This window comes from Crocodylus porosus, unplaced genomic scaffold (assembly GCF_001723895.1).
Source record: "Crocodylus porosus isolate Cpor-Errol unplaced genomic scaffold, CroPor_comp1, whole genome shotgun sequence".
Taxonomy (NCBI): domain Eukaryota; kingdom Metazoa; phylum Chordata; order Crocodylia; family Crocodylidae; genus Crocodylus; species Crocodylus porosus.
Genome location: NW_017728951.1, coordinates 12,921,265 through 12,934,875, shown reverse-complemented (window position 1 = coordinate 12,934,875; position 13,611 = coordinate 12,921,265). Strand labels below are relative to the sequence as shown.

The window sequence follows — 13,611 nt, the reverse complement described above, 5'->3', positions numbered from 1 at the left end:
CCCTCGGTTAGTACTTGATTAAGCAAGTATTCAGCTAAATGCAGAGTATGTCAGGTGCTTAAATGAAGGTGGAGACGCGCCCCACTGAGAGCTGGTGGAGTCTACAGGCAACCCCCGCCTCACGCTCTTCGTTTCCTGAAAAAATGAGCTAAACCAAGTGTTAAACAAAACCAACTTCCGCTCTCTAAATCCACCAAGATCACTTTCTAAAATCACTTTCTGAATCCACAGATACCAGCGAGTATGACAAGGAACCGCGAAGTGGAGTGGGGGTATCCATTTAAAACGGGCGCTCTAGCGAAACGCCGTGAGACGGGGGTTGCCTGTATCATCCAGTCTAATCCAGCTCAGGTCCATTCAGGCCCTTGGTAGTATTATTATTAAATATTATTATTATTATTAATTTTTTAAAATATATTTTCTTACTCTTTTTTCTTGAGTTTTTTTTTGCATGATGATGAAGACCACCAAAATCCCAAGCAACCAACCAGCCAAAACTAAAGGGATAACTCAGGAGGCACGGACACAAGGGCAAAGCAGCAGTGATGAGCCCCTCCCTTCGCGCGCGGCGGTGACGAGCAAGTCACGTGGGCGGAACCCGGGGCGGGGCCGCGCGGTGGTGGGAGGGGCCTTCTTCGCGCATGCGCACCCTGCCCCCCCACACCCGGGGGCGGGGCCGCGCGGTGGTGGGAGGGACTTGCTTCGCGCATGCGCACCCGCGCTCTCCTCTCACACACCCGGCGGCTGAGGCGGCGGCGGAGTTGCGGTCCTGTCCCCATGGAGCTCTTCCAAGCCAAGGACCACTACATCCTGCAGCGCGGCGAGCGCGCGCTCTGGTGCAGCCGCAGCGACGGCGGCCTCCAGCTGCGCCCCGGTGAGTCCGAGCCCCTTGCCGGGAAGCAGCCCTTCGCTTTGTTCCCCCTCCCGGACTCGTCCCCTGTGAAGTGTTGGTGCGCTGCTGCTAGGGCGCTGGAGACGGGATCTTTTCTTAGTTGCAGATATATACACATATATATGTATTTGCAGGCACTAGAAACAGGATCTTTTCCGAGTGGCAAAAAACCCCGATTTTTATATATATATATATATATATATATATATAAAAATAAAAATAATTGCAAGCTTTGCCCTTCCTCAGGCATAGGAGAATGCCAAGATGGTCACATTTCTCTGGTAGTGACCTGGTGAGAAGGGTCCTCGGTGGGGTGTGGCTCGCCAGCTTCTCATGACCGACGAGATGGGTGCATGCGCCTGGGTGTCGCCCTGCCGGTGTAGTTGCGCAGCCCGTCCCTGAATGTGGCGGTGCTGGCGGAGGGAGGTGCTGAGACGCCGTTGTTCTGCTTGCGTTTTGAGGCAGGCAGACGAGCAAAGTTCCCGTCCCCCCTGAGTGCGGGGGGTTGTTACGATAGGGTTTGAAGAGGCTACCGTGTGTTTCCCGGTAATAGGCATGTTGACGTCGTGTTAAGGAAATGTTTTGGCACCTTGTCATGCGATGTGAATGCTCTGAATGTTTTAGATAGCTGTCCTGTTTTGCTGAACGGGGTGAAATAGGGATGCTGCCAACACCTGTCGGAAATGGGAACGCCGGCTAAGCAGAGGAAAAATTAACAACAAGCACGCCTGTTGTTAAATTTATTGCCATGCACAATTAAAACCTGTAAAGGCATAAAAAAATATTTACAACCAACGATGTCACCTCAAATACCACTATCAATCTTCATTTGTCAACATCATTGCTCGCTGCTTTTTAAAATCCCAGTGACTTCAATTTTTGGCCAGTTTTATATGCAGCCTCCTCTGGCCAGGTTGTTTGCCTGCATTCACTTGTACTATTATTCAGACATCATTTATTTATTACATTTTGTCCAGCATATTTTTTATAGCCGAGAGTCTGACAGGATTTTCATTAAAAAAAACATCTTATAAAATGTTTGCTGTCAAAAGCTGGCCCAGAGTGTAGTTTATTAGTTGGATAAATGTTCTTACAAAATTGCATTTTAAGTTTGTATATTATAATTTTCAGAAAAAGGATGGAAAGCCATGTCTTTAGGCTTGTACAGTATGGCATGTGGCAGTGTCTGATACCAATGCTTTCGGGCTTCAATCACCTGCTTGCTGTCAAATGTTGGGATTGCTGTGGCTCCCATTACGCTTTGCTGGGGCCTTGCAGGTACCAGCAGTTGATTTTTGCCTGCCACCAGTTACAGACCTGGATTCTTAGTGCCTGAAAATCAAAAGGGTGCTGCAAATCTGGAAATGACAATTAATTTGCTGCTACCTCTGTTTGTTACTCTTGCTGCCAATATTTGTGGTTACAGCCATGTTTTCCTATCTTTCTTGTCTGTTTCTATATGAAAGACCTTGCAAAACATGAGAAACTGACTATACACCCATAGTTCTCCAACTTTTTAGAACTCGAGGCATCCCTCTATAACTTCTCTGAATTTAGCTGCATGCTCTGCGGAGGCAGGCAGAGGGAGCCCCTCATTTCTCCCTGACATAGGGCGGGGACAATATCTCCCTTGTTCTTGATACACGAAGCCTAGGGATACTCTGGTTGAGAATCACTATTCTGGGTGCTCCCGTGTTTGCAGGATTCAGCTGAGACACTGGAGAGGAACTTGGTTTTCCAGGAGTGCTGAGCTCCAGGTCTCTAAAGATTAGGGTCCCTGTTCACAGGCCGGGATGGTCTGAATAGCAAGATTCAGACTCCCTTGCCTCACTGCCTTGCAGGCTTGCTGTCTCACTGCTGGTCTCTCTAGCTGATCCTAGCGCCAGTTTTTAGTTTCAGTTCTGAAATTAGATAATGCGGAGCAACAGACAGGGGAATAGATGGGGCAGGAGGTTTTCTGGAGCTGCCTTCTGCCTGAATGGCCCCTGCCCCTTAGAAGCCCACAGTCTCTTTGAAGGCTTTGATTGTGGAAGGTGGAGGCTGCCTTTCAGCAGGGACCTGCTGCTGGAAACCTTTGCTATTATTCTGCCAAGGGCTGTTCCTCCGTATGCCTTTTTGTACCCACTGCAGCACCATTTGAAGGTAACTGTTCCTCCCAGTGTAGCTCTACCTTCCATGCTCCTGGGAAGAGCTTCCCCAGATTGTCAGTGGACTGCAGCTTCCCTTGCAAGTGACCTGTCTCTCCTCCTAGCTCAGTAGAGCCGGAAGGCCGCAGGAAGCAGCTGTAGGGGAGAACCTGAGCGTCTTCTCCATGGAACCGGTGTCTCACTCCTCCCGCTGAACCAGGCTTGGCCGGGGGGAGCTCTGGGGAGCTGAGCTGAGCTGTGCTGTAGCCAATGCTGGTCGCTACGCAGGTGCACGTGGGCTCTGCTGGGCAGAACCTTTGTGGGTTGAAGCCCTCACGCTTCTGGAAATAGAGGGGCATGGGACAGTTCCTACTGCCCTGCACACCTGGGTTTCTGTGAGATTCCACATGGGGTTGACTTGGGAAGGTCTGTGGCACGACTGGGGACTCCGACTGCTTTAGGGTTTATCGGAGAGCCTTCATGCAGACAGGAGTGGACATGCATGCCGCACCCCTTCCCTGTTCTGCTGCACCACCTTTGTAAGGGTTTTATGGCATACTAGGGTGCCACAGCACCACAGTTGAGAGCCACTGTTATAGACAAAATAATGTCATATGTTCAAAATAAATTTGAAATAGATAAATTTATCCAATTTCAAGTGTCCTTTTTTTTGGTTGTTGTTAGCAATAGTAGTTTAAATACTAAAGGGGTGTATGGGAGAGGGAGGGAGGGGGAGGGGGAGAATTTGTTCCTTATGGACTAATTAAGTTAGAGGTGTATGGCATAAACTTTCTTGAACTTGTGCTCACTTGATCTGTTACTGTGGGTTTTTTAAAAAAATGACTGTTCTTATTGTTTGGCATTTGTATTGGCCAGTATCTATTAGTGTCAGAAGTAATTTGATGGCTCTGTGATACGTCAGTGGCCATAATTTGTATGCACTGAAATGTTTCAGAATTTGTCAAAATGCCACAAGTTAAAACTGGTATTCTTCACAGTTTCTTTCTTTGTTGAGTGTTTAATTAGCATCAGTCCTTGTACTTTCTATGGATTGACTCAGATGGAGAGCAAGACAAAAGCTTTCATTGAAGGACCTCCTATTTAAAGGTCAGATAACCTTGTAAATAGTATTAGACTCTATTGCTCAATAAATAAGTTTTCTTTCCATGGGCATGAGCTCTTAAGAGGAAACCTGGGTTGTGTGTATGTGTGTGTGTTCACTATGTTTAATTATATCTTTGATGGTTGTCTCTGTAAGAAGTCTGAGCTTATGTCCTGATTGGGATACACCTGCTTGTAGTTACAGAGGCTTTCTCTAATTTAAGAAGTTTTTCTGCTGGTGAAGCTTAAAGCACTGTTGTATCTCTAGACCATTTAGCAGTTTGTGCAGCTATTAGTTTTTATTGTCTACAGTACATTTCTGTTGTATGGAAAAGCTTACTGGGTGATCAAAACAAAAGTTGTGTAAACACATAGCTTTGTTCTTAAATAACTGTGTCTTGGTGTTTAACATATTTTGCTTACATATTGCTCAAGAGTTCCTGGCAAATACCTCTGTGTAGATTGAAAAAAATAGACTTAATGAACCTTAATGCAAGTGATCAGTTAGAAATAGGCCTAGAGTTTTGACTAAACAGTCTTTTCCCCAGGGTATGAAAAAGCAATAAGAGCTCTGTGCCAAGAGGAGATTGGCTGTGTTTTTATCCTTCAGAATTTCAGGTCAGGTATGCCACCTGCAGCCATGATAGCCTTATTGCTTGAACTGAGCAGGGTTGGGTGTGCGCATGTCACTATTTGGACTAGACGCTTCTGAGGAGAAAAACTGGTCTCTGAAAGTGTTGATTTTATGTGATGTTTTTCTGCTGTCAGTACTGAACTGACAGCAGTACTGATATTTCAAAGATAAATATACAATTCCTTTAATTTTACACAGAAAACATTCAGTCTGACACAGCTTCTTACCTTTTATGCTATTAAATATTCCATGACGCAAGCAGAGGTGTTTTAAAAATTCCTCCCACTTGTGTAATTGGAATTATAGGACAAATATGAATTTGCAAAACGTGGTACTTCCCCAGAAAATGTATGTTACTGTACTGGCTCAGACAGGTTATTGTTTCTGCATAGGAGATGGATGTATACCAACAATTAGAGTGATGCATTTAAAGGTGTTATAAGAAGGGTGTGTGTGTGTGTGTGTGTGTGTGTGTGTAATACATCTATGCCTTTTAATATCCACATGGAGATGACATTTTTAGAATACCTTCAGGGAAAGAGAGAGCACTTAAATTTTGTTCTCGCTTCTTCAGTTTTGACCCGTCATGAGCTTTCCTCTGGACTGGCCACTTCTGAAAGCTGCATGCCCAGAGTTTGGTATATACAATGGAATAGATTGAATTTAATAAAAATAGAATTTTAGAATCATAGAAAGAAGGACCAGAAGGAACTTGTAAGACCATTAAGTCTGGTCCACTGTCATGGGCAGGAAGTTTTTGGGCTCAAATGAGCTCAATGAAGTGCTTGTCCAGCCTCCTCTTGAACATCTCCAGGGATGGTGACTATACTACCTTTGCCGGGAGTGTGTTCCAGATTCTAGATACCCTTACGGAAAAGAAGTTTTTCCTCATGTCTAGCCTAAATTTTTCCTCAGTTAACTTGTGCCCATTGGTCTTTATCTTCCTAAGGGGGGCCTTTCTGAAGAGTTGCTCCCTAGATCTTTGTGTTTACCCCAGTGTACTTTGTACTTTGTAGGCAGCTATCAAATCACCTCTGAGTCTTCTCTTACACAGATTGAACAAACCCAGTTCCTGGAGTCTTTCCTTGTAGGGCCTATCCTCCAGGCCTCTAATCATTTGTGTGGCTGTCCTTTGGACTCTTTCAAGCTTCTGAATTGCAGAGTTCAGAATTGGATACAGTATTCCAGCTGCAGCCTCACCAGGCCGAGTAAAGCGGGAGAATGACTTCCTGGGTCTAGCTTGAGATGCATTGGAAATGCAAGCCAGAGTTTTGTTTGCTTTGCCAGCTGCGGCATCGCTTTGGTGGCTCATGTTCAGAATTGGATACAGTATTCCAGCTGCAGCCTCACCAGGCCGAGTAAAGCGGGAGAATGACTTCCTGGGTCTAGCTTGAGATGCATTGGAAATGCAAGCCAGAGTTTTGTTTGCTTTGCCAGCTGCGGCATCGCTTTGGTGGCTCATGTTCATCTTGTGGTCAGTAATTACCCCCAAGTCTCTTCCGGTTGTGGTGCTAGCGAGTGCAGTGCTGCCAAGCCTATAAGTCTGAGGCAGGTTTTTTTCCCAAGGTGGAGCACCTTGCACTTCTCCATGTTGAATGCCATCAGGTTTTGATCTGGCCACCTTGCGAGCCTGTCCAGGATGGCCTGAATCATCAGCCTATCTTCCAGTGTAACCACACTTCCCCATTGTGTGGTAATATGAGTTTCAGTTAACTTCATTAATAATGTTGAGACTAAAAGGGAGTTAAATGTTATCATGGCACTAGACTAGGAACAGTCCACATACAAATAGACTTTGCTCTGAATGAGCATCTTTTAGTAGAGGGGCGGGCAATTATTTTGGGCAGAGAGCTGCTTACTGAGTTTTGGCAAGCCATTGAGGGCCGCATGACAGGCAGCCCGGGGCAGATAAAAAAAATTTAGAAAATGAATATTAAGGGGCCCTGTGGGCCAGATAGAATGGCCTGGTGGGCCGCATCCGGCCCCTGGGCTGCATTTTGCCCACCCTTATTTTAGTAGCAGCTGTCAAGCTGAATGCAAGAAAATGATGCTCCTGCCTAACCATTATTTATGGTTTCTTTTGAACTACGATATGTTAAGCAAACTTTTATAGACAGTATTGAGAAAAACAAGATGTTGGCTTTCATCAGATACTTGGTTGTGCATATTTTACCATAAATGAGATGTTAACAGAAATAATCTACCTATTGATGCAAAGAATTCGCTGTATTGCCACTTGAGACATGTTCACACCTAAACATCAGTGATTTAAGTGGTGTAAGCAGGAAAGGAACCGCTAAGAGAATCTTTACCACTACAGTGGTAACATAAAGCCGTGTTGGTCAGCCTTCCGCCAACTGAACCATGTCATCCGGCCTGCGGGATGCCCCATGGGTTTCGAGCTTTGGCAGCAGGAGAGCAGTTGCAGAGTTAATTGCTCCCAGAGCTGCAGCAATTAACATTGACACTGCTCCCCTGGCACTAAATTTTCTAATGTATGGGAAGGTTCGTGGTCCAGATGACACAGCCCTGTGTGTGTGGTCACTCTGCTGCCTAATATGACTTGCGGGGTTGTGCTAGTGCACTGGATCACACCTGAAAACTGATCTTGTGAGCTGGATCTGCCCATGGACCAGCATTGGGCTGAGTCAGTGGTGCATGGAGTCTGAGAGGTTGAGCACCACTGACATAAAAGATAAACTTAACTGTAAAGCCTCTACTCCTGCCTAGATTCACTTATTAAAACTTTTAGTCTGTATTCTGATGCTGTTATCTAGGTCTGTAAAATGGATATTATACCCACTGCCTTTGATGCTTTTCCTCCACACCTCTAATTAACCTAGTTTTATTTAAGACCACCTTGGGGTGTATGCTGCCTTCAGGTAAGAGGAGTGCTAACTTCTGAATTCTGAAATTCATGGAGTATGGTTATCCAATTTGTTATAAGCTATTGGGGCGATGAGCGGAAGACCACTTGGTCTCAAACCATGTTGGGATCATATGTGTTGGATCGTATGGAAAGGACCTTGCAAAGTCATCCAGACTATTTCCCTGCTCAAAGCAAAGTCATTCCTGACTACACTGTCCCAGCCAAGTGTCTATTCAGCCTGCTTCTGAAAAATTCCAAGGATGGAGATTCCAAAACTTCTCTAGGTAGGCTGTTCGCAGTGCTTGACCACCCTCCTAGCCAAAGTTTCCCCTAACGTCCAACCTAAATTTCTTCTGCTGCAGTTTGAGTCCACTGCTTCCAGCCTTATCCCCTCTGGCCACAGAGAAAAGCTCATCTCCATCCTTTTTCCTATTGCCATTCAGGTATTTGGAAACTTATCAAATCCCCACTCAGTCATCTCTTCCCTAGACTTACTAACCCTAGTTCTTCAAGTCTTTCCTCATAAATCATGCTTCCAGGCCTCTGTTCATTTTTGTTACTCTCCACTGGACTTTTTCCTAATCTGTCAACATCCTTTTGTCAAGTGTGGAGCTTACACAGATACAGTACCCCAGGTAAGGCCTCGCTAATCCTGAGTAGGACAGAAGAATCCTTTTCCTTGATTTTTAAAGTGACAAGCCTGTTGAAACAATCCAGTATATTATTGGCCTGTTGGAGGGCTCACTTGGGTGCCACGTGTAGTGTGGGTCTTAGTGTAGTCACCATATGCAGCACATATCCTAGATTGGCTGGGGCAGAATCCCTGTGGTTGTTGCCTATATCCCCCCAGAGCAAACACCTTAGATACATTATTAATGACCTCCAACCCCTCTTCGAAAAGGATGACTGTCTCAGGGTACTGCTGGGGGCAAACCTGTCCCGGTTTATAGACAGCACCACAACCTCCAATGCCATAAGTCAAGCAACAGACTAAATCCCTTCCTCATTAAGGCACCAGGCCTTTCAATGGATATAGTTGCCTACTGTAGCCCCACATCAGTACAGACCACATCAACGGTGAACCTGATAATGAGTACAACATCCAAGGCTTATTCACCTGCAACTCTGTCAGTGTCAGGTAAGACGTTGCCTGCTTACAATGCCTGTATGCTAGTTACATTGGACAGACACAGTGATCTCTGCATGCAAGAATGAATGAATGAACACTGATCTGATATCAGTTGCAGAAAGACACAAAAGCTTGTGGCAGAACGCTTCAGCCTTCCTGGATACTCCATTGCTGACCTCAAGATTGCTATTCTTGGACAGAAACATTTTAAAAACCAGTTTGAACAGGAAATTGTGGAACAACATATCATCCGCATAATGGACTCTGTGAAGTGTGGTTTAATCAGGGACTACAGATTCTTATACCATTACCTGGATTCTCTTTTGTGTGACCCCTTTTCCTATGGGTTCTTTACTTGCATGCCTCTTGGTGCTCCCCTTCTCCTTTCTCCCTCCCTCCTGCTTTTCCATTTATTGTATTCTAGTCACTCACTCTATTTTATACTGTCCTCTGTGCTGTCCTTTCCCGGCATCTGGCTTCACAAAAGCTTGTGCTGTCTCTATATCTATCTTTTATCTAGGTATGTCCATACCATTATTTCCCCAAATGGCTTCTAAACTTCTTTTTAAAGTCATTTGTTATTAAAATTGTAGAGGGGAATGACAGTGCTGTGGAAAAATAGAGATTTTAGCCAAATCTACTGATATTCTTTGTGTGAACAGTTTGTGGGTAACTGTACAGAGTAACTTGTTTGTATTAATTTCATTGAATCTGTCACCATTAACAAACAGGGTTTCCACACTTTCAACTTGCTTTCATTTTTCTTCTCTGCGCTCCTTATTGAGCAGCAAATTTTCTCTCTCTCTCTCCCTAATAGTCACACTTCCCCCAGATAGTACCTGTCTTGGTTCACTTATCCCATAGGATAATCCACTTATGAAATAGTGAACATGGAATCAGCTTTCATTAGAGCAGATCCGTAAAATATAAGGGAATTGCCTGTCATTCATTTGGCCTGTGTATATTAGTAGTCAGGTCATCTTTTATGTAGAATACTAATGCTAAGAATTTATTGGTGCAGTTACAGGTGCTCTAAATTTGCATTGCATAATGCTGTTTCCATAACTTTATTCCTGACTTAATTTTAAAAAGTGAAGCAAGCTAAAGTTCTTGAACATGCAGTGCAAAATTTAGTAAGTTAACACAGGAACTTCAGTGTGCTCTTTGAAATACCATATACAAGCAGGCATAATATATATAACCAGAGCCTTGTTATTGTAGGAATGTTAAGAATTGAATTTAATCAATTTTATAATCATAAACTGCTAGTTTGAAATGACCTGTTTAGACTTCAATATTAAAACTACCAGAAGGGTAAACATAGTCATATAGCTATCAAAATGCAAAAAAGGAGTCCAATCTTCTGAGGTGTAGTTGGTGATTATGGCAGATATTTGATACTGCCATACATTCTTTTATATCTTAGTATCCAAGTTAACTACAGATCAGACACCATCAACATTACTGTTGTCTGTTTTGTGGCTGTTTAGGGAATTCTGCCAAGAGCGGTATGGGAGGAGGGGTGGGAACATCATGGCGCTTGTTTTAAGTGAGTGAGTGATGGAAGATCACATCAGAGGCAATTGGAGGAGAAAGTTGACACCATGAGGGTGAATGACAGATAATGGATGGAGTGGTAGGTTGTGATGAGCTTTGAAGTGAGGGTGAGTAGCTTTTTTTTGTTTTTGTTTTTATAGGGATAGAGAAGCAGTAGCTAATTGGGAAGGGTGACATAATTTTCCTCAGATGTTTGAGCTATCTCTGCAGCAGAATTTTGCAGTAGAAATGAGTGAGTCAAAATTACAGTTGTAAGGGGCAGAGCGAACACTGTTGCAGAGATCAAGGCACAAGAGGAGGACCTGAGCAAGTGTTCTAGCTGTGCCAGTAGATGGGAAAGCCTGTGGCTTGGAGACTTTGTACAGAAAGAATCAGCAGGATGCAAGGCTTGAATCAAAGATGATGCTCTGTTTATAGGCCTTCCTATTCTGGGGTTTGATTAGCAGATGTGCTAACTGTTCTCAGCTGCAACTGAAATTAATTGTAGCAGCACTTTGAATATATGGTGTACAAACATAATGCTAAGAACCCTGAAAAACTGGCCTTTAATTACCTCAAATTTAGTGTCCCAAATTTAATGGAAACTTTTGATTTTTAGTTTCTGCATTGAGCTCCTACATGCAAAAAAGGGGGTGATGATAACCCCTCACCTCAAGAAGATGTAGAAATAATATTTAATGTGCAAGAAACAGTTGTCTCTGATGCTCATCATAATAGTACACCCTTGAAGAAATGTAATAATCTGTCTTCTTGGATGGGTTTGAATAGCAAGCAGTAAGTAGTGTATTGGGGCCAGGCACTGATCATGAGAAACAAATCAATAGTGAAGAGCACTACAGGAGGCAGGTGTTTTGTGGAAAACATAGTGTGTGATCGTGGAATCAAAGCAGTCCAAAGCAAGTGCACTGACTTTGCAATCTTCACTGTTTTGTAAAATGAATGTTTGTTAAAACGTGGAACTAAGCTATCTAATACACTTATGTCTTATTGCATGTGGAGGCTGCACCATTTGACTCTCTTTTTTGAAGTGATATGGGTAAATTGGTACAAAAATTGTGTCTACACAAGCTGGAAAGATTCAAACAACGTGGGAAATCAGCTTTTTATTTATTTGAGCCTTGACTGTTCATGGGGATGGTTCACTGTAGTGAGCTGTTCTGTAGAGAAGGAAAACTTTTCTGGGTGGGACAGAGACACTACAGCTGCAGCAATAAATGTAAAGCCATGAAATGTTAGTAAGATATTCTGGACTCCCTTTTGATTAGGGGGTAGTGGGGATACAAGAAGTCTGTGAAATAAAGACCAGTAAATGCATACTACATTGGAATCATTAGAAATGTTAGTGGCAATTGCAGCAGCTTAGGAGGGAGCCTCTTAGTTTGGTAGCTGTGGTGTTACAGGTGTGGAGCCAGGAGACATGGAGACAATAGTGCACAATGGGGCCAGTTGGTGCCCCCTGACTTGCAAATAGGAAAAAATCTGTTGTCTGGTTCTGGGATGATTCCTGAACCTAAGTAATAGCTCTTTATTTATTTTTTCCTTTAAATACAATTATGCCTGCTGCTTGCACCTGTGCTTTGAATGTTTCAGTGCTTGTGTACCTTTTTTGCTGAGTCGCTTTGAGTTCTGTATTTATTATTTCTTTAAATTGGACATATTTGATCAGGAAGAGTACAACTGCTCGACTTTAGCTGGACTTTCATATTTAGCTTGGTTCTTTTTGGCTTGTATATCGCCCACCAGTAAAAACTCTGTGACTTAATTTCATCAGTACATTTGACATGTTAGTGACATCTGATACTGGCTAGCTCTCCCATGGTTTGTATTGGCTTTGTCATATTAAGTATGGAATCGCATATTTTGACTAAGTATTTAAAACTGAATTAGCCAGAGGGTGTAGGCCTTGCTGGGGCATTGATCAATGTATGCTGCTCATACAAAGGCCTTGCTAAAGCATTGCCAGAGTAGGCCTCACCAGGCAACTGACAGATGCATGAACTCTTCACATAAACAAAACTTGGCATGTGAACCAGATGTGCATTCCTAACAGGAGATAGGAGGGGGAGATTAGTCTAGCGACAGGATGATAAGACTGGCATGGGAACACCCAGGTCAGAATGTGAAACAAGCTTAGGGTACAGGTTGGTTTGAAGCATTCAAGAGACAGATGGAATGAAATAGGCCATTTGTTTTGATCATTGTATAAAAAGAGAATTGGAAAGCGGGGGACTTTTGTAGCAGCCTGGGGGAGACTGTACACTGTTGTGCCAACTGCCCTGTCACAGGTACAAATGCCTTAACTTCTGGTCTGATGTGCTTGTTAGAACAAAACATGTTAAGGCTGTGCATCTAGACAATAAACAAGGTTGAATCTTTGCCACTGAACTGAGCCTGTGGTCATTCTTTAAGACGAGATTGGTGTTGGAATCTCTTGGCTGTGACTTCTCGACATTGCAGTTCCTGAAACTTCAACACCGGCAACACATCAATAACACCCAACGAGGACAACTGCAACAATGACACTGATGATGACAGAGGGTAGTAGGTCTTTCAGTTAAAAAGGCATCCTTTCAGCGTGAAAGGCAGTTCTGCTTTGTAAAATAGCTTATGTCATCCATGATTGCCGATGACCTCTGTGAAGGTTGAGTGGTGGTTGTGCATACAACCTCAAGCTTGCAAAGAATTGAACAAATATTTTAAGGAAGTGGCTTGTAGAATGCTACTGAAGCAGAGGTTAAGTGGCATAAAAAAGTTTTGTGAGTAATGTGTGGTATGTTATCGGACACTTTAATTGGTCACAGAGGCTATTTGTTTTTACAACTGTAATCTGTAGGTTAGGGTGTTAGCCAGTCTGCTTTTGCATTTGCTTAAAAAAAAAAATAGACTTTAGTTTTCACTGGCCAAAGACTGGAGTATTCCATAAATAAAATGGGGTGCAGTGTTTATGTTCTTTCTGTGCTTTTTGTATTTGATTTTTGTTGGCTTGGACAGAAGTGCAGGTATCAAGATATATCAGTGGAATAAACTTTCTGCTTTGCCTTTTAGTAGACTGTCTGCTGTGGTGAGAGGAAAAGGCATCAGTGTGCAGTTAAAATCTTGTACCTTTCCCTGCTATTTATTGAGCAATAGTGATAAAGGGCAAGTAAGACTCTTAATTTTCGTTGTTTTGAAAATGTGTTTCCTTAGAAACTTCAATATGAATTTACCTGTTGAGGGTAATTTTCATAGATTTTCATAGACATTAGGGCTGGAAGGGACCTCGGGAGATCATCGAGTCCAGCCCCCTGCCCAAAGGGCAGAAGT

General features: G+C 43.4%; 1 protein-coding gene across 1 annotated transcript in view; it reads left to right on the top strand.

Moving 5' to 3' along the window:
* The first annotated feature begins 736 nt into the window (after positions 1-736).
* INPP5F (inositol polyphosphate-5-phosphatase F) overlaps positions 737-13,611 on the top strand; it is a 98,949-nt gene continuing 86,074 nt past the window's right edge. The window contains exon 1 of the mRNA XM_019556190.1: positions 737-874. Within this exon, the coding sequence (XP_019411735.1) occupies positions 778-874 (97 nt within the window). The 5' untranslated portion in view covers positions 737-777. The remainder of the gene's footprint in view (positions 875-13,611) is intronic.